This window comes from Pelodiscus sinensis, chromosome 20, assembly GCF_049634645.1.
Source record: "Pelodiscus sinensis isolate JC-2024 chromosome 20, ASM4963464v1, whole genome shotgun sequence".
Classification (NCBI taxonomy): domain Eukaryota; kingdom Metazoa; phylum Chordata; order Testudines; family Trionychidae; genus Pelodiscus; species Pelodiscus sinensis.
Window position 1 is genome coordinate 23,757,661 of NC_134730.1, and position 19,401 is coordinate 23,777,061.

General features: G+C 44.8%; 1 protein-coding gene across 1 annotated transcript in view; it reads right to left on the reverse strand.

The window, feature by feature from the left end:
* The window catches only part of LOC102461494 (ABC-type organic anion transporter ABCA8), a 73,850-nt gene extending 64,166 nt beyond the window's left edge, over positions 1-9,684 (reverse strand). Inside the window, exons 1-3 of the mRNA XM_014576572.3 lie at positions 9,253-9,684; positions 2,646-2,755; positions 1,564-1,774 (exon numbers count right to left, since the gene is read on the reverse strand). Of these exons, the coding sequence (XP_014432058.2) occupies positions 1,564-1,774; positions 2,646-2,747 (313 nt within the window). The 5' untranslated portion in view covers positions 2,748-2,755; positions 9,253-9,684. The remainder of the gene's footprint in view (positions 1-1,563; positions 1,775-2,645; positions 2,756-9,252) is intronic.
* Between the last annotated feature and the right edge of the window lie 9,717 nt (positions 9,685-19,401).

Sequence of the window (19,401 nt, forward strand, 5' to 3'; positions counted from 1 at the left end):
AGCCCTACAACTGTCCAGGATGGGGTGCTATACCTGATGGTCCACTGCCAGCATGTGCCTCAATGGAGACCTCCGTTTCTTCTGAGGTACTGGGTCTTGATACCGGTACCAAGGTCTCCACGGCAACGGAGAGGCGCACAAGTGGCTAGGTGCCTCACACACCGAAGCCAGTGTGCTCGAGGTCACCGGCGCTGGGTCTGACACTGGAGCCGGACGGAGCGCCACCTCCATGAGGAGACTCTTCAGGAGGGACGCCCTTTCCCACTTGGTACGTGCCTTGAATCCCTTGCAGTTCTTGCAGGACTCGTACAGATGGGCTTGCCCAAGGCACTTCAGGCAGGCTTCATGAGGGCCCCCACAGGGCATAACGTAAAGTCTTGGAGCCTAGGCATGCCCTGCAGCAAGCTCCGGGGACACAAAGCAAGCCCCTTCTGTCTCTCAGCACTGAAACCACCTACTCACACTAAGACTATTTACAGAAGATAAGAGAACTAACCAGAAAACACTATTCTACAAAACATGAGGTGAGAACTGGTGAGAGCAAGGCACCAACGACCCTCACAAGTAGCAAGAAGGAACTGAGGGGGCGGAGGCCCAGCAGGGGTATATATTAGCTGATATAGCGGCGCCCCTCCAGGGGGCTCCCCTACTTACCCAACAGGAGTACTGCTAAGGAAAAAACTTCCGACGATGCATGCATTGCTTCCCAGTCAACAATCGGGGACATGTTATCATTCTAGGGGACGTGTCTGATCTGAGTTCTCTATTTTTTGTCCCCTGCGATGGCAGCTAGCAGCAAATCAATTTAATTTATAATTGGGTATTCCATCTGAAAGCATACATTGCTGTTAACTCTGCTGTCTTCCTTTCTGAAGCTCCTTCTATCACTGCTGGACTCTAAGGTGCAGTTAATGAAGTTTTTAACATAATGAAAGAACCATTAAAATTCAGCCAAGAACGTTGTTTGTGGCTCAGACTGCTAACTATTTTAACGAACGTGAATTTACGGAGTATTCTGCCAGGGAATAAAACATATGTTTCTCTTGATGCTCTTGTACTGCATTGTGAACATTTGTTAATATGATCCATCAGCAACGGAAACTTGGTAACTATAATTTCCTGTTAGCATTTGCTTTAATACAAAGTTCATAAGCGTTCAGAGAAAATTAGAGGTACTGGATAATGAATATACAACTATCTGTGGCAATGAACGACAGCCAAATGTAACCAGTGGATTAAAAAAAAGGATTCAATCTATTCACAGAAGATGCAACCACATTGCATTGGGTGACCCTAAATCTCTAACTGCAGAAGTTGGGATTGCAGGACTTTGTATTTCCTCATCCTGTTTATTTCTCCAAAGAATCTGGCACTGGCCACTATCAGAAGACAGGATACTAGCCTAGATGAATGGTTCATCAGCTCCAGTGTGGCTGTTCTGATATTTTAATGAATACTGTAGAACAACAGAATATGTTTTAAAACATGTTGAGACCCAGTATAGGTACAGTAATTAAAGCTGTAATTCCCAACAAATCTAAATATTTAATGGGCATAGCATACCCATCATTACAGACTCTGAAGCCACTTTTTTCATTATGTGTCTTGTGCGGCTCGTCACGGGTGTATACGCAACTGTAATTCCCGTTGCATTATAGGCAGGGTCATCCAATCGTCCCAGGAAAGCATGCGGTATTTCAGGATCTGGGGGATAGTAGGTGGTCGTTGATATCAAGTAGATCAGAAAGATAAATAGTAGTGACAGGATCCATTCCTGGGTAATGGAAAAGAGTAAATGAGCGGAGATAATGACACAACAATTTGAGAGTGAATGTTCCGTTCCTGATGGTCAGATAAGCAATAAAGCTATGGATGTAAACCAGTTAACCGGTTACTCGATAAGCATCATCCGGAGTCCAACCTGGCTGCAGCAGCCCACATTACAGCAGCCCTGACCAGCCTAGTCCACGATGCCACGGGTGTGTGGCTACCCTAGTGGCCCCCTGCCCACATTGCAATGCGGCTGGTCCGTTCAACATCGAGTGTAACCAAATATTAAATCGGATTTTACATCCCTAAATATAGCACATTAGTACATGTTAGATGGAACAGTTTTCCTTCAGAAAACACAATTTCAGCAAAATCTAAACCGGGTCCCAAAAACACGTCACTGTAACATCATTCAGATTTTTGAGCTTTCACATCAGTTAATGCTTGAACATCCATGCCGCAGGAGGGAAAATACGAAGAGTAGTCCAGTAGCCTCAAAAATCCAGGAAACACAGATGTGCACTCTTCGTAAAAAGTTTACTGATTTTGCAGTGGCGCATATAATATGAACACTGTTCTTTGTGTCATCACAAAACCACGGTGAGCTATTAAAAGTGAGGGGTGTGCGATAATTTCTATAACAATCTACAGCAGAAAGAGTTTCTGCTATTGTCTGTTGCAGCAAGAAGAAAACTACGGTGGATGAAAAAGCCTTGCAAAAAACTTCCGTAATGGGTCTTTTCAAGTAGCTTCTCACTTTCACTGCTCTCTCAAATACAAAGCAATTTTATTAGGAGGGGAGGGAGGACTAAAATAACCCTCTCATATGTCCCACTTTTTTTTGTTTTCTTTCCAAACTGTCTTTTCGTACTTGCCTGAAAGGTCTGCATTTTCATTCTCCATTTGATAAGTAGATTTTTGCATAAGAGGGCTTTGGTTTGCTGACAGACGCTTGTATTTCTCTGAAACCTCTGCATTTCTGGTTCTAGAGAGAGAAAGAAAAAAGATGTAAACAGGGCTGTCCCTTGGGGGGGGGGGGTATAGGGCTTGGGGAAAACCCTCCAGTCACCTCGGTGTGGGGTAACCCCCCCCCCACGCAGGTCCCATCTGCCTCTGCTCCATCCTGCTCCAAGCCCCACCCTTGCTCTGGCCCCACCACACCACTTCCTGCCCCTGTGGCAGCGGAAGACAGAGTAGCCTGGCAGCCTGCCCTGCTCTGCACTGCCACCCCACCCTTCCACCCCACTGCGTCCTGCTTCTCTGGTGGCAGGAAGCGGTGGGCCCGGGAGCCAGGGTACTCTGCTTCCTGCTGTGGCGGAGAAGCGGCACACAGTGAGCCAGGAGAGGACAGTGTGTGGGGGGAGGGGAGGGAGAGGCTGCTGGTGGCCCCAGTTCCCACCTCTGTGGTGAGGAGCGGTGAGGAGATAACCCCTGGTGCTGCCCCGTGCCAGCCCCATACACAGGACGGTTGAGGCAGCCTCCGCGGGGCCCCCCAAAGCATGAGGCTCTGGGTGCAAAACACATCTAAGAAAAAATGGTTGTATTCGTACAATGTCTTGCTCTGCCAAGCTAAACAACATTTCCATTTTACAGATTTGGATACTAAGGCAGAGAATTGCTTCATCATAGAATCCTAGGGCTGGAAGAGACCTCAGGAGGTCATCATGTTCCGCCCCCTGCCCAAGGCAGGACCAAACCCAACTAAATCAACCCAGCCAGGGCTTTGTCAAGCCGAGACTTAAACACCTCTAGGGATGGAGATTCCACCACCTCCCTAGGGAACCCATCCCAGAGCTTCACCACCCTCTTAGTGAAATAGTTTTTCCTAATATCCAACCTAGACCTCTCCCGCTGTAACTTGAGACCATTGCTCCTTGTTCTGCCATCCCTCACTACTGAGAACAGCCTCTCGCCATCCTCTTTGGAACCTCCCTTCAGGAAGTTGAAGGCTGCTGTCAAATCCCCCCTCAATCTTCTCTTCTGCAGACTAAACAGACTAAACAGACCCAACTCCCTCAGGGTATGTCTACACTAGCCCCCTAGTTCGAACTGGGGAGGCTAATGTAGGCATTCAAAATTGCAAATCAAGCCTGGGATTTAAATATCCCGCACTTGATTTGCATGTTCTCAGCCGGTCGCCATTTTTTGAAATTTACAAGCTCAGACTAACTGCCCGCGTCTACACGTGGCAGGGAAATGGGCATTCGAAATAAAGGCCCTAAATTGAACTACCTATTAAACCTCATTGCAGGAAATTGTCTCTTCTGGGCAGTGAAATAAAGCCCCTAAATCAAACTACCTGTTAAACCTCATTGCAAGAAATTGTCTCTTCTGGGCCGTGAAATTAAATATCTCCCTTTACATGCTCTCCTTTGCTCAATAGGTTATGGGTAGGGAGAAACTACAAGGCTAATGAAAACTTTCCTGTTAGAGATGAAGGATTTTCTTAACTTTTTCTCTGTTGGGTGTTTTAGTCTTACTAGAAATTGGACAATATTATTTCATTTTTCATTATATTGACACCTTCAGAAAAAGCATGTAAGCATCCTGCTATTTTTACTTGGAAAGTGTTTTTTTTCCCTAAAAAGGACCTCAAACTAACTGATATTTGTAATCTGAAAAACAGAAATCCGGCATACTTATTATGCATTCCTGGCTAAACTATGCTCTCATACAAACAGATGTCCTGTCCTTCCAAGAACAAGAGCTTAGTTACAGAGATAAGGTAAGACAATATTTTTTATTGAACCAGCTTCTGCTGCCTAGAGAGACAAGCTTTCGAGCCATAAAGACCACTTCTTCAGTCACTCTCCCCAACACAAATTGGGCCAATAAAAGTTATTACCTCACCCAACTCATCTCTCTAATATCCGGCGAACAACACAGCCGTGACACCACACACACAGCTCAGGATAAGACAGCTTTGCCTCTGATCCCTGTAGCTGAAAATGGATATTTTTCATTGTTTTCCCTTCGGACTTTGCATCCAGATGTTGCTGTCTGGACAGCTGTAGTTTATTTCTAAATGATGCCAAATGCACTTCCATGGCTTAGTTTCCCCTTAATGTTGTTGTTGCATATGGTGTCTTCTTTTTGTGGAGGAGGAGGAGTAAAACACTTACATGCTCCAGCTGCTGTGGGTTCCGATAGCTAATTAATTACTTTTTCAGTGCTAACCAAGGACCTATCCTGGAACATACTTGTGCATCCTCCGCTGTCATGGATTTCAATGGGATTTGAGATCACTTGGCATGACATAGTTGCTTGTGGAGTATTTTTCCCTTCAGACTTGGAATTGGATGACAAACAGCACAAAAAGCAGAAGGAGAAATGATAAATGTGCACATGGCTACACCATCGCATCTCGCGAATGCAATGTGCGATTCTGGAGTAGCAAAAATGTGACAGAAACCAAAATATATCTACCACATTATTATTATTACCATCATCACCACCACTATGAACAAACCACTATCTACTCCTAAAGCCAAAAGAAATGCCACTCTAACAGAAAGAGTAGGACTATGAGAAATGAGAAATTACACCAGCCATCACATTATGGAGCACAACTCTCATTTGAGACCCCAAACTACCCCTTAGTTACTTGATAGAACAACTTGTTGCTACTAATCTACTATATATTTGAGAGAGTTTGCCTGTGTGTCTGTCTATTCAAGAACTCTTCCTAAACGGGAAGAACTAGGACCACCAAATTCGGTTTCAGCTTCCTCTGATCATAACTAAGCAGGGAAGGGGTTTAGTTGTACCAGGAAAATGGGAAAGGGGCAGTCTGGGGTGCCCCCCCTGCTTCTGGGATTGCCACATCCCCTCTCCCCCCCCCCTTCCCCTTCCCATGCGCCCTTGAAAGAAGGTGGGGAGGGGCTGATATTCCCCATTCCCAATTCAAAGGGGGACATTGCTGGCTGTTCCCTTTACTCCCAGACAAAGGGGAACGTGCACTGTTTGCTGCATTCCTCACTCTGGCTGGGGAGTGTAAGGGGCAGATGAACTTTGATCTGCTCCAAGCAGGGGACATGCTCCCCGCCCCCAGCTGTGCCCGGTGGAGCTGCAGCGGCCATGCAGAAGCGTGGCCCCAAGCTGTGATGAGAGAGGACTGGTGTTGTCCTCTCTCCCCCCAGGGCAACCTGCCTGCTGAATCCCTCCTCCCCGGCCCCACCCCAGAGCAACAAGTTAAACGAAGTATAGAACATAAAACGAAAATGTACAAACAAAAATGAATTGAGTCAAGGACCCGAGCAACACCAGGTAAATCCACGAGTTATGCCTGGGAAATTCAGAAACTAAGGTTACAAGACATTTGTTTTGTTTTGTTTAAATTCCACATTTCAAGCCTCCTCCTCCACGATCCCAGTCTCATAAACAAATATGCACTATAAAGCACTTGGCATCCTCAAATGTCCGGTACCAAGATGAACTAACCTTTAGCCTCTCTCTCACATGGGTGTGTCCTATCCCCATTTTATACACAGAGGAACAGACACAGAAGTGAAGTGATTTGCTCAAGAATGGACTGCAAAGTTCTGATCCTGATCCTACTGAGCCAATGGCAAAATGCTCATTGACCCCAATGGGTAGGACCAGACGGATTTGGAGCATAAGAGATGGGGGTGTATCACAGTGCTGGCGATTTGGGGAGCACATCAGGATGAGTGAGTAAGGGATCCCAGCATCTGCAAGGACAGGGTCCTTTTCATGAAGGGAGTGATTTTTTTTTCAATTCAAGATGTTTCCCCATCAAGCACTGGGGTGTGGAAATGTTTAGGTTGCACACGGCTCTGAATGTGTGTAAAATTATCTTTCAGAAACCCAGGCAATACAGAGTTAACCTCCACAGCAAGCCACAGAAACATCACCACCACACTCCAAACTCAGCTCCAAGAGATAGCAAAAGTCAACATTTGTACTTGGCGAGGACAAAAAATAGTCTCTGTGTACAGCTGGAATTGAGCTCCCTGCAGAATAGCTGTAATAAACTCACTCCAAAATTCATTCAGCAGCTGATTTACACACTTCCAGGCAGGCATTCCATTGCTCTGCACATAGGGAAAACCACATCTCCAAAGCACAGCAGATGTGCCAACAAGAAACAATTGCATATTCGCTCCCCAACTAAAGCGTCACGAGGAGAACGGCACAATTACATCAACCGTTTCACCATTCCTCGCCTGGACAAGAAACAAGTGAGTTAACCAAACACAAAACTGCAAAAACATCATGGAGTGCTTTCTAAACGAGTCTGAGAGTACCACATTATAGCAATTTGTCTGGGGCAGAGTTAGTCAACAAGCGATGATTTGCATGTAACTGTTGACATGCAATTTTACCTTTCAATTCCCTGGTTCTTTCCCATCCTAACAGAGATTAAACTTCACCGGAGCCCATTTATTTTATTTTTTTCACTCCTACAAGGAAATGTCTATGGCATATTTTCTGGGTTTTTAATTTTGTTTTATTTTTAAAAGTCCAGTGTTCTTGAAAGATAATATACACTTGAAACACTGGTGCATGCCTATGATAAACTGTGTGTGTGGGAATTGCTAAAACAACACAGCACCAGGTACTGATACCACCTCAACTGGCTTTCTCCACAGAACACCTCAAAGATTATTGAACCTACTCTTGTATAGCTTCCTAGTACTGTATAGAGGTAGAAGAGATTTTCCACCAGTCTAGGAGCAGCAACTCACTGAAGGACAATACTTGGTCTATACTCAAAGGCTACATCTACTCTATGAGTTTTCTAGGCAAAAAATATGCAAATGAGGGACTCATTTGCATGAGTTTTGATCTCATTTGCATATTTTCTACCAATCCATTTTTGCACTGGGGCTTTTGTGCAAAAACAAGCAGTGTGGACATTTTCTTTTTGTGCAAAAAACCCTTTTTCTGCGAAATCGGTATACCTCCTTTTTTGGGGCACAAGGATCTTGCGGAAAAAGGGTTTTTTGTGCAAAAAGAAAATGTCCACACTGCTTGTTTTTGCACAAAAACCTCAGCACAATAACAGACTGGCAGAAAATATGCAAATGAGATTGCGACTCATGCAAATGAGTCCCTCATTTGCAGATTTTGCAGAGAAAACTTGTAGTGTAGACGTAGCCAAAATGTGTATCCACATAGCTACATTGGTCAATGCCAAAAGTGGTACTAGCCCATTGGAGGCATGAAGCAATACTATTTTTAGAAATTCCCCTTTGACACGTACTGGTGAAGAAGTGGCTGTCCATTGGTGTAATCGCTCCATCTTGGCGAGATGCAGAAGCTATGTCAGTGGGAGACCCTCTCCTGCCACAATAACACTGGTGTAGACCGTGAAAAACTTGTTTTGCTCAGAGCAGGGAGCTTTTTCACACCGCTGGGCGGGCTGCGTTGGATGAAGTGAACCAGTAGTATAGGTCTGCCCAGAAGAATCTACCCAGATCTTTCCATTCCTTGAGTTGCCTGGGACCCTGAATAATTGTTTCACCTGCGTATGCCTAGCTCAGCACTGTATAAATCCACACACCTGACCCACAGAGCTATGTCAACCCACTTTCGAGCATCAATGCGGTTTAGTCAACAAAAGGGTGCTTCAGTCCCATGTAAGATGTGTCTATGCTATACAGACTATACCGGTATTGCTATGCCAGCATAGCCCAACTGTCCAAGTAAGAATAGCACCTTTCTGAATGACATTAGCTCACTCAACGGATGCACCTTCCCATTGTTGTAGTTGTCTACACCCTGGTTATGTTGGCATGGCTCAGTCAGTAGGGTGGGGTTTTTCCACTCCCTGATCTACATAACCATGCCAATAGAACTTCCAAATGCAGACCCAGCTGTCAGTTGGATTTGGGGTCCCCACAGTGACAGAAAAAAGAACCCCTTATACCGGTGTAGTCTGCGACTATACTACAGGTCTATGCCAATACATCTATGCTGATACAGTCTGCATAGTGTAGACATACATTCATGAGCACAATGCTACAGAAGATGGTGGAAGACAGTGTGGAGGAATTTTCAACTGCTTTCCCCCAAAAAATTATACCCCCACCCCCGGACTTGTTTAAAAATACATCAAAGAAACACATCTCTTTACACATTATAGTTTAAATATATATTTTAAAATGTGCTACATCTAATCTGATTGCCTCCTTTTAAAACCAGACTATGCGCTGCAGGAAAACATGTGCAGTGAAAGGCTGAAAATGTGTGAGTTGTTATTGGACCCCGGACGCATGCAAACAAAAAAGGCCAGTTTTTGTTGTTGGATCTTTAAATGGTAATAAACTTCAGGAGAAAGAATTTAAATTTCATACATTAGAAACATTCTAAATCTACTAATCATGCCGTTCAAACAAGCGTGTAGTAAACAAAACAGCTGGGCACCCGGGAGCAGCATTGCGTTACGAGTCTTTCTCGACCCAGATATTTTCATGCATTCCGAGTCAAACAGAATCTTAAAAAAATCAGAAAGCTTACCTTGCAGGGAGGGAAAGTTTTGAGAAGAATTCAGAATATTAGCTCCTCTGATGGATCTGGACACAATGCAGTTGTCGTCTTTTCCCTGCAGTTACTTTTTAAATCGCTGTAATGACATTCAGTACTTCTTCGTGACTCCCCCCACCCTTCAAGAATCCTGCCAAGAAGACATAGCTTATACGACTATTTCGGTTATTTCTCTAGCTGCCCCCTTTCTGCCCTCTTTGGCAGCTCTCCAGACTTCTCTCTTTTCTAGAGAGCTAACGGACCATATCGCTGCCCAATTGTGGAAGGAAAACTCCTTTCAAAAGTTAGGTTTAGGGAACTCTTGAAACTCTGAATGCAGTAATTAAAACCAGGCTGTGTGTTGTACACTCTTGTTCCTTCCTGCAAGAGTGGGAGCTGTTTTTACCAGTGGCGCAATGATGCCTTGATGTAGGTTGAAGGGCAAAAGGTTACTTACCTCAGCAGATCAACAATTTTATTTGAACAATACTGTATATAGCAGAGCTTCTGTGAAGTAAGTCTCACTGCCTGGGAAAATCCCTCCCCCCTTATCAAGTGGAAACAAGAGGCATCAAAAAACATGAATTTCCCCAAAACTATATTTTACAAGGGGATCGTCTCATTTCGTCTATAGCACAAAGGCTTAGCTATAAAGTTGCACTAGATCAGATTTCTATGGCACATATTCAATCGTGAAAACTAGGGATGCGTACACTGCTTTCTAAGTAAGTTCCCCGAGAGCAACGGCGGAAACCCCATTGTCAGAAGCAACGTGCCGCACTTGTGTGTGGAATAAATTTTATGTGCACAGAGGAATGGGTGGATGTGCACCACCAGGAGACACACATGCTGCCGGCTGCGGGTGCCCTGCTAATCAGCTGGGGGACATTTGAATCTCTCCTAAGAGAGATTCAGCTTACAGGGAACACCGAGTGTTCAGAATGACCTGTGACAAAACAAACAGAAATGTTCTGAAAGGAAGGCTGTTTTGGAGGGTGGACTCAGCGAGGTCAGTGGCCGTCAGCCTACGGGGCACTAATGCACAGAAGAGGTTTGTCGCAGCCATCTGCAGCGAGATTTATGCACTGTGTCGCTCGTGAAAAGCAGCAGTATCCTGTACTCTGGGTAATGTGAGCAGCATGGCACTCAACAGTAGGGAGAGGGTCTTGGCTGTTTTTCATGGTGGAAAAAAATGCCATGGTCATAGATAGAAGTGTATTCTTATCTAAGTGCATAATAGCCAAATAAGACTGGGGCTTACAACAAGGTATATAAATGTCTCTTAGCTGGCATTGGAAAAGATTCAGAAAAGGGCAACAAAAATTATTAGGGGCTTGGAATGGGTCCCATAGGAAGAGAGATTAAAAGACTTGGACTTTTCAGCTTAGAAAAGAGGAGACTAAGGGCGGGGATATGATAGAAGTCTATAAAATCATGACGGGCGTCAAAAAAGTGAACATGGAAAAGTTATTTACTTAATCCCCACAATATAAGAACTAGGGGGTCACCAACTGAAATTAATAGGCAGCAGGTTTAAAACAAACAAAAGGAAGTTTTTTTCACTCAGCGCAAAGTCAACCTGTGGAACTCCTTGCCAGAGGATGTGGTGAAGGCTAGAACTTTAACAGGGTTAAAAAAAGAGCTAGATAGATTCATGGAGGTTAGGCTCATCAATGGATATTAGCCAGGATGGGTAAGAATTGTATCCCTAGCCTGTTTCTCTGGAGGTGGGTGACAGGAGAGGGATCATGCAGGGGCAGATGAGAGTTTTGCGGGGCCCAGGGCAGCACAATTTTGTGGGGCCCCCCTTTGGAGAAAAAAATAGAAAAAAGGCATCAAATGTGCAAATTGAAGGCTATTTTCACATTACATGTGAATTGGGTAAATTTGATAGAAACTTAATTTAGTTGGATAATTTTTATTTTAATTATATTGTAAGTCAGTCAAACAAAATTCTGCGTTAATAATTAAAAATTTTCATTTGTATTTAAGTCTCCTCCCCCTCTTGCCTGACTCTCTCTTTCTCTTCTCCTCCCCCTCACTCTCTCTCTTCTCCCCCCCTTCTGCCTCACTCTCTCTTTCCCTTTTCCTTAGTCCTCTCACTTGCGGAGCCCAAATGGCTGTTTGCGCAGCTTGCTCCCGCGGGAGCAGCCCAGCTGAGCGGCGCAGAACTCAGTGGCCATTTGAGCCACATGCCTCGGCGTGGGGCCTATTGCAGCACGGGGCCCGGGGCAGCTGCCCCACTCGCCCTGCCCTATATCTGCTGCTGGGATCATGTGAGGATTATCTGTTGTGATCCCTCCCTTCTGGGGCATCTGGCACTGGCCAATGCTGGCAGATGGATACTAGGCTAGCTGGATCTTTGGTCTGACCCAGTGTGGCCGTTCTTATATTAACTTTCAGCCAGGGAGCCTATCCCAGCATACACCTGCCCTGCCTCTTACGCCAGGCACAGGACCTGAAAAGGTGGAAGAGAAGGAGAACAGACAGGGTCATCCAGGGGCAAGTGGCAAGTTTGATGAGAGACGAGGGCTCTGACAAACTGCAGCTTGGCTGACCCCCGAGTACGGAATGTGCTACCCCCAGGGCCGGTAGGTTGATGGAGGCACAGTAGATTAGGGTGAGGACGACAGACTTGAGTGGCTGAAATGCACCTGCTGAGGATGGAGTAGTTACTGAAGTTGCGATGGACTCTGTGAAAGGTCGCTGCGGGGGGCAGGTCACTCTTATGACCTGACGTAGGCCAAAGATGATGCTAGGGAAACTGAGGCAGGGTTTCTGCAGCTGGACACCTGCAGATGGGAGCAATCAGTTTGCAGGACAAGGGTCAGCTCAAAATCCAGACTGAGTTGCATATGTAAGGTGCATGCCATCTCCATCAGCACTGAAATCCCTAATTATTCTATTAGACCAGGAAATGAACAGAGTAAGGCAATTCTGTTTACCTGAAACTAGCTCAGACATATTAATTAGCAGTGATAATGTAGTTAAAACCCCAGAGTAGTTTCTTAGGGAAGCTAAACACAGTCTCATGACTCCACTGGCAATTTGTGTATCTTTTCCCGCTTTTCTTCCAAAAGAGGCTTTTCCGACAATTGGCCCATCTACACTGGGCCAAACTTCGGGGGTGGGGGGAGAAAGCCTCTTTTGGAACATCCCTTCTTCCTTGTAGAACGCAGTTTACAGGGAGGCCAAAAAAAGGTCTGCTTTTCTGAAAAAAACTTTGGAAAAGCAGACGCATTCCTTGGACACGGCAGAGCTTTTCTAGGACACTTCTGGTATTCTGAAAAGCTCTGCAGTCTAGACATCCATTAAGACAGTAATGAAACAAACAGGATCTGTTAAATGGCCATATCTGAATGCAGACTCCTGTTTTTATTAAATTGACACAAAATATAGATGAACCTTAAAGGCTGAATTCCAACTGTTGGCATGGACCAGCGTGTAGTCACTTCCCTCTAGAGAAGTAAAAGACAAACAGGAAGTTGAGAATTTTTACTTCAATTCCCAATTGAGTGACGGGGGATTTGATAGCAGCCCTCAACTTCCTGAAGGAAGGTTCCAAAGAGGATGGAGAGAGGCTGTTCTCAGTAGTGACAGACGGCAGAACAAGGAGCAATGGTCTCAAGTTGCGGTGGGAGAGGTCCAGGTTGGAGATTAGGAAAAACTATTTCACTTGGAGGGTGGTGAAGCACTGGAATGGGTTACCTAGGGAAGTAGTGGAGTCTCCATCCCTAGAGGTGTTTAAGTCTCGGCTTGACAAAGCCCTGGCTGGGTTGATTTAGTTGGGATTGGTCCTGCCTACAGCAGGGGGCTGGGCCTGATATCCTTCTGAGGTCTCTTCCAGCTCTATGGTTCTATGATTCTATGAAACCAAGAACATTTCCATCCATGACTGAAATCCATTCTCTATACAATTTTATAGGCTGGCTTCATTAGACCAGGCAGTTTTTAATTGTTTCCTTTGCCTCAACAATAGTGGACACGAGTTTAAATTTGCCTTGCCGGCATCAGAACAGCATCGTTTCAGTGGTCAAGTAATGGGAGCCACGTATGAACAACACGTTAACCAGTTCAGAAAAAAAATAAGAGCAAAATCTGAGCCCGAGACTCTATTGCAGGTTCTGACTGGTTTGCAGAAGAATCTTCCTCAGAATTTTCAATGAAGCTTAGGGCAGGGCACAGGACTTGACCTCTTGAGGTCCCTTCCAGTTCTATGATTCATTAGCTCTAATTCCAAGGGTTAAGTAGTAATGTCCTTGCATGGGTGAGTAAAGTTTAAGGAGTAGACACAACGATCCTTTCTTCCTACCCAACCATCTGGCAGGAGGCAAAATACTGATGTATTGCTCTCTAGGGGGTAGGCTGTTTGGCTGTGTAGTGATTATTGCACTAACGAGAGCATGGCCAGTTCTGTGGGTGGCCTAAAACTCTAATCTTCTTAGATATTGAATTGATTTAGGTCTCCAGTTGAAAGCATTACTCACCACATATGGCATTGGTCTTTTAGCATCCATTCCCACTGATGCTTCATCCAAGAGTAGAGTAGATTACCCAACACACTCAGTACAAAACACAACTAAATTGGAGGAAAACCACTGGGCGTCAAATTCTGTCTTCTGTTCTGAACAAGGCCAAATCTACACTACATGAGAAATTCGATTTAAAATATGCAACTCCAGCTACGAGAATTGCGTAGCTGTTGTGAACCTATCTTAAATCAAATTTCTCTGGCTTCCTCTCTGCAGGAGGTCAATGGGAGAAACTCTCCCATCAACTTCCCTTACTCCACTCGACCTCATGGAGTACCAGCATCAACAGGGGTGCTATCAGTGTTTGATTTAGCAGGCCCTTACTAGACCCACTAAATCAAATCCCAGAAGATTGATCACTGGAGTGCGGATCTCCATGTAAGTATACACAAAGGCCTAACTTAACCCTTCACGGATTCTGTGAAGCTTGCCATAATACTTTCCTGAAGATAATTCACAAGATGCAACTTGAAGTTTTGCTCTAAAATAGAGATTTCACCATGGCTGAAATGAAAAATCACGTTAGTGCATGAAAGGCCATATTCTGTTCCCCTTTCATGCCAGAGCAATTCCACAGGTTTGAGGGGAGTTACTTCAGACACAGCACTGGTGTGAACGGGAGCACAATTTGGCCCAATGTTCTACAGAAGAACCCCTATTGCGTTATCCCAGCCAATAATTTGCCAACTGCTTTTTTAAAACACTCCTGAAGCTTTGGCACTTTCCTAATTGATTGCAGAGGGGGAAAGAAATCATAAAAGGAACATTTCATGGTTTGATAATGGGCACATCTTGTCCCATGAGACAGGACAATGGAAGGAGCAGTTTCCATTTACCTCCCAGTGTTTGTGGGGGAAGTTGGCCTCCATTGAGGGATTTAGAGTCATTCAGGAGAGCTCAGTGAAGAGGCAGCACCTGGTTTTCAGTGAAGTTTTGCTTTCTCGCTCCCTCTCTCTTCTGAAATACGCAACTCTAACTGGTGTTGTTTTGTCTTTGTACCGATTCATTGCAGCGGCAGCTTCCTCTTCCCTCACCCCTTCCCCAGCAGCACAAATCTCCAGATGTTCTCTCACAGTAAGGTTTGACCAGATAGAGGACTCTCTCGAGGTCAGTGGCTCAGGAAATCAGTTTTGTTCTCTGAGTTAGAGGCAGCTGCATTTTTTCCCTTCATCAGCACCTGCACAAACAGTCTGTTGTTCGGATTTTGTGTAATCCTGCAACAAACACCTGTCCCTAGAAATGTTTTCTTGTTTTTCTCTTACTTTACCAAGAGATATTATGGACCCCAAAGCCAGAGAAATAATGAAGCCCATCATCATTAGACTGCATCATTCATAAAATTTCAATCCCAGGACAGTATCTGGAATTTGCACAACTTTCCATACAATTGTGGATATAAGACATCTCCTTGGGATAACAGCACTGTCATCTGATTATTATTTTGAAATTCTCTCCTTCCAACCCCTTAGTACCAAATCAATAACAGCAATTATAACTTCTCTGCCAAGTTTTTCAGTAACCACCCTATGTGTAACTAAACGTCAGACTGCAAATGACGCGAAGTAGTTTGGGAAAACATCCTGCATTCACATTTATTTTCAATTTCCCGACCTTAGAAGATTTTATGTAGAATGAGGATCCTCTTCTAGCATCAACATTTTAAGCCAACATATGTGGAAACGTACAGCTCTGTTACAATTACATATTGAAAAACCAGCAGGGATCAAACCTTAAAGATTAAAAAAAACTTAAATTAAAAATAAATTATAAGATTTTCCCATTTAAAAAACCACTTGATTTTGCGTCTAACTGAATGGGACCTTTCATGTTGATTTCCATGGCAGCAGGATGACATACAATGTATCAACATGTAGTGTTTATTTTCAAATGCATTAACAGCTATTGTGACATAATTCAGTTGATCAACATGTGAGGCATCTCATCACAATGCTTTCATAAGGAGTGTGTTACTAATTGTACAGGATACACCCTACACCTCAAATGGACTCTGCACAACATGGTGTGATCCTTCAACTTTTGAAGACAGATGATGGAAACTTAGTTCAAATTTAGGAAAACTTACACACAGAACCAGTGTTGTCTTCGAGTCGTCATTGTCAAGTCAAAGTCGAGTCTCAAGTCTTAATTTTAAAAATGTCAAGTCATTTTTGTACAAGCCATCAATATCGGCATTTTCGGACAATTTTTTCACCAAGTCGATTTAACAAAATTAGCAAGTCTCAAGTTGAGTCTCAAGTCACAAACAATGAAACCAAGTTGAGTCTCAAGTTGAGCCACCTAGGCAACTTAAGTCAGACTCGAGTTCAAGTCGTGGGTCTCTAGTCAACAACTCTGCACAGAATCCTCCCCATGAAGCTATGGAAGAACGCTGTGATACTTAAATGTTAGTCTAACATACTCATATGCGAATTATATCAAGTGATACTAATTTATGTTGACATTTTTGGTCTTTGTTTCACTGATTTTTGTTGCTGTTGCTGTCGTCTACATGAACTCGACATTTTTCAAATCTAGCTACCTCAGTCACAGCTGCAAAAGGTTTTTGCACCTTGAGTGCTGTCCTTAGTTGTCCGAACCCATGGGGTAGAATTTTCATTTTTTGCACTGTACTGCCATCCTGTGGCCATTTGCCTTTCATTGGTTTAAAACGATTGTCACCAACTGGTAGAGGGTGAAGGAAGGATCCTGGAACCTCTGCCGGTGACTGTGATCTCCGGTCACTAAAAGTCCAGCAGCGCAGCGGGGCTAAGGTTGGTCGACTCCCTGTCCGGCCCCACACCTCTCTCGGAAGCAGCTAGCATGTCTGTGTGGCCCCAAAGAGGGCGAGGGCTTTGCACACTGCCCCTAACGCTGACTCTGCAGCTCCCAATGGCTGGGAACGGCAGCCAATGGGAGTTGTGGGGGCACCCAAGGAGGGCAATTGCCCCAAGGTCTGGTGATCCAGACGTGTCCGGTTACCTCCCATGGGTGAAGTAACAGTGGCAGCAGCCAGAGCCTTGGGCTCTTTAAATTTCTGTCAGGGCCCCGTGCCACATCTTCTAGGCAGTGCTAAGGGTGGGGGGGAATGGCGGGGCAGGGCGCTGCACTGGCTGCCTGCCCTCAGTCTGGTCCTGTCTGCACATGACCCCATCCCTTCTAGGAGGGCAGAGTTGGGCGCCTTCCCTCCCCTTGCCTGTTTCGGTAACAGGATTTGGTTCTTTAAAGGATTTGAAACCACAAACAGAGGAATACTTTTTTTTAGGGTCAAACAAAGATTTTTTATTTTTTCTATTTACTTTATAATTAATTTTCCATTGAAATCAATTCACTATTTTTGATTCTTTTAAGACAATAGAATAGTCAAAGAAAAAGTAGAAAAACAGTACAGATTAAAAAAAAAACAAGAAATAATAACTTCTCCTACAGATATACTCTCCTGATTTACCTTTAAACAATTTATGGAGTTAACAAATATATAATACTCACGTTAAGAAAGACAGAAGCATTGCTTCGATTCAGGAGATATTCTTTTCTTTATGTTTTTCCTTTCTTTGGATTTTTCGTTGCCACTTGTGACCAGTGTTGTTCCCCTTTCAGAGTTTATTTGTTCCCCTTTTGGAGCTTATGTGCGGCAGCGAGATTCAGCGCCGGGGAGGGAGCTCTGGTTGATCAGACCTAGCTTTTTGGATTCGCAACCCGCCCGCTCTTGGTCTGTTTTAGCCAACCTTATATACCCTGTTTCGGTATTTTGGTACTCCTCCACTCGCCTGACAATTGCTGACGTTAGATTTTTGTAGTCTCATTCTGCCCTTACAAAAACTTTCATCTGCTCCATTTGGGGTAATCAGCACTTTGTTGCACACTGCTGTCTGAGTTACTTACTTCCCTAAAAGCGGGGTTATTGTTGGTCATTCAATCAAATTTTGTCTTTATTTTTATCTCCTGTATCTCACAACGCTGCCTTTCCTTTACACTTACAATTAAACTGGTGCTCATTTGACATATTCTGGGTAGGCCTCAATACCTTCCTTTCACAGCCTGGAGGACCACAGAGATGGTTGGGTCCACTAGGGGTAGTGCATGTGGCAGTACATAGAGACCCATTCCCCCTGCCCCCATGGCCTGAGGCAGGAATATGCCCACAGGGCCAGGGCAGGCAGGCAGCCTACCTTAGCCCAGCTGTGTCACCAACCAGGAATCACTTGTAGTAAGCCATTCCCAGCCAGAGCCTGAACCTCACCTGCTCCCTTAGACTGCAACCCCCAGCCACAGCTCACACCAAGACTCCCTCCCAGAGCCTGCCCCGTCACCTCCTCCCACACACCGTCATCCCCGGCCTCAGCCTAGAACCCCTTCCTGCACCTAAACTCCTTCGCCCCCACCTGAACTACAGCCCTCTGCCCCAGTCTCAGCTTGTAGCCCCCCTCCCACACTCCAGACCCTTTGGCCCCAGCGTGATGGAAGTGTGAGGGGGGGGGGGATTGAGTGACTAGGTCAGGGCCTCAGGGAAGGGGCAGGGTAGAATCATAGAATCATAGAATAATAGGACTGGAAGGGACCTCAAGAGGTCATCGAGTCCAGCCCCCCGCCCTCAAGGCAGGACCAAGCTCCGTCTACACCATCCCTGACAGATGTCTATCTAACCTGTTCTTAAATATCTCCAGAGAGGGAGATTCCACCACCTCCCTTGGCAATTTATTCCAATATTTGACCACCCTGACAGTTAGGAATTTTTTCCTAATGTCCAATCTAAACCTCCCCTGCTGCACTTTAAACCCATTACTCCTTGTCCTGTCCTCAGAAACCAAGAGGAACAAATTTTCTCCTTCCTCCTTGTGACACCCTTTTAGATATTTGAAAACCGCTATCATGTCCCCCCTTAATCTTCTTTTTTCCAAACTAAACAAGCCCAGTTCATGAAGCCTGGCTTCATAGGTCATGTTCTCTAGACCTTTAATCATTCTTGTCGCTCTTCTCTGTACCCTTTCCAATTTCTCCACATCTTTCTTGAAATGTGGCGCCCAGAACTGGACACAGTACTCCAGCTGAGGCCTAACTAGTGCAGAGTAGAGCGGCAGAATGACTTCACGAGTTTTGCTTACAACACACCTGTTGATACAACCTAGAATCATATTTGCTTTTTTTGCAACAGCATCACACTGTTGACTCATATTCAACTTGTGGTCCACTATGACCCCTAGATCCCTTTCCGCCATGCTCCTTCCTAGACAGTCGCTTCCCATCTTGTATGTATGGAACTGATTGTTCCTTCCTAAGTGGAGCACTTTGCATTTCTCTTTATTAAACCTCATCCTGTTTACCTCTGACCATTTCTCTAACTTGCTACGGTCATTTTGAATTATGTCCCTATCCTCCAAAGAAGTTGCAACCCCACCCAGTTTGGTATCATCTGCAAACTTAATAAGCATACTCTCTATCCCAATATCTACATCATTGATGAAGATATTGAACAGTACGGGTCCCAAAACAGACCCTTGCGGAACTCCACTTGTTATCCCTTTCCAGCAGGATTTAGAACCGTTAACAACAACTCTCTGACTACGGTTATCCAGCCAATTATGCACCCACCTTATCGTGGCCCTATCTAAGT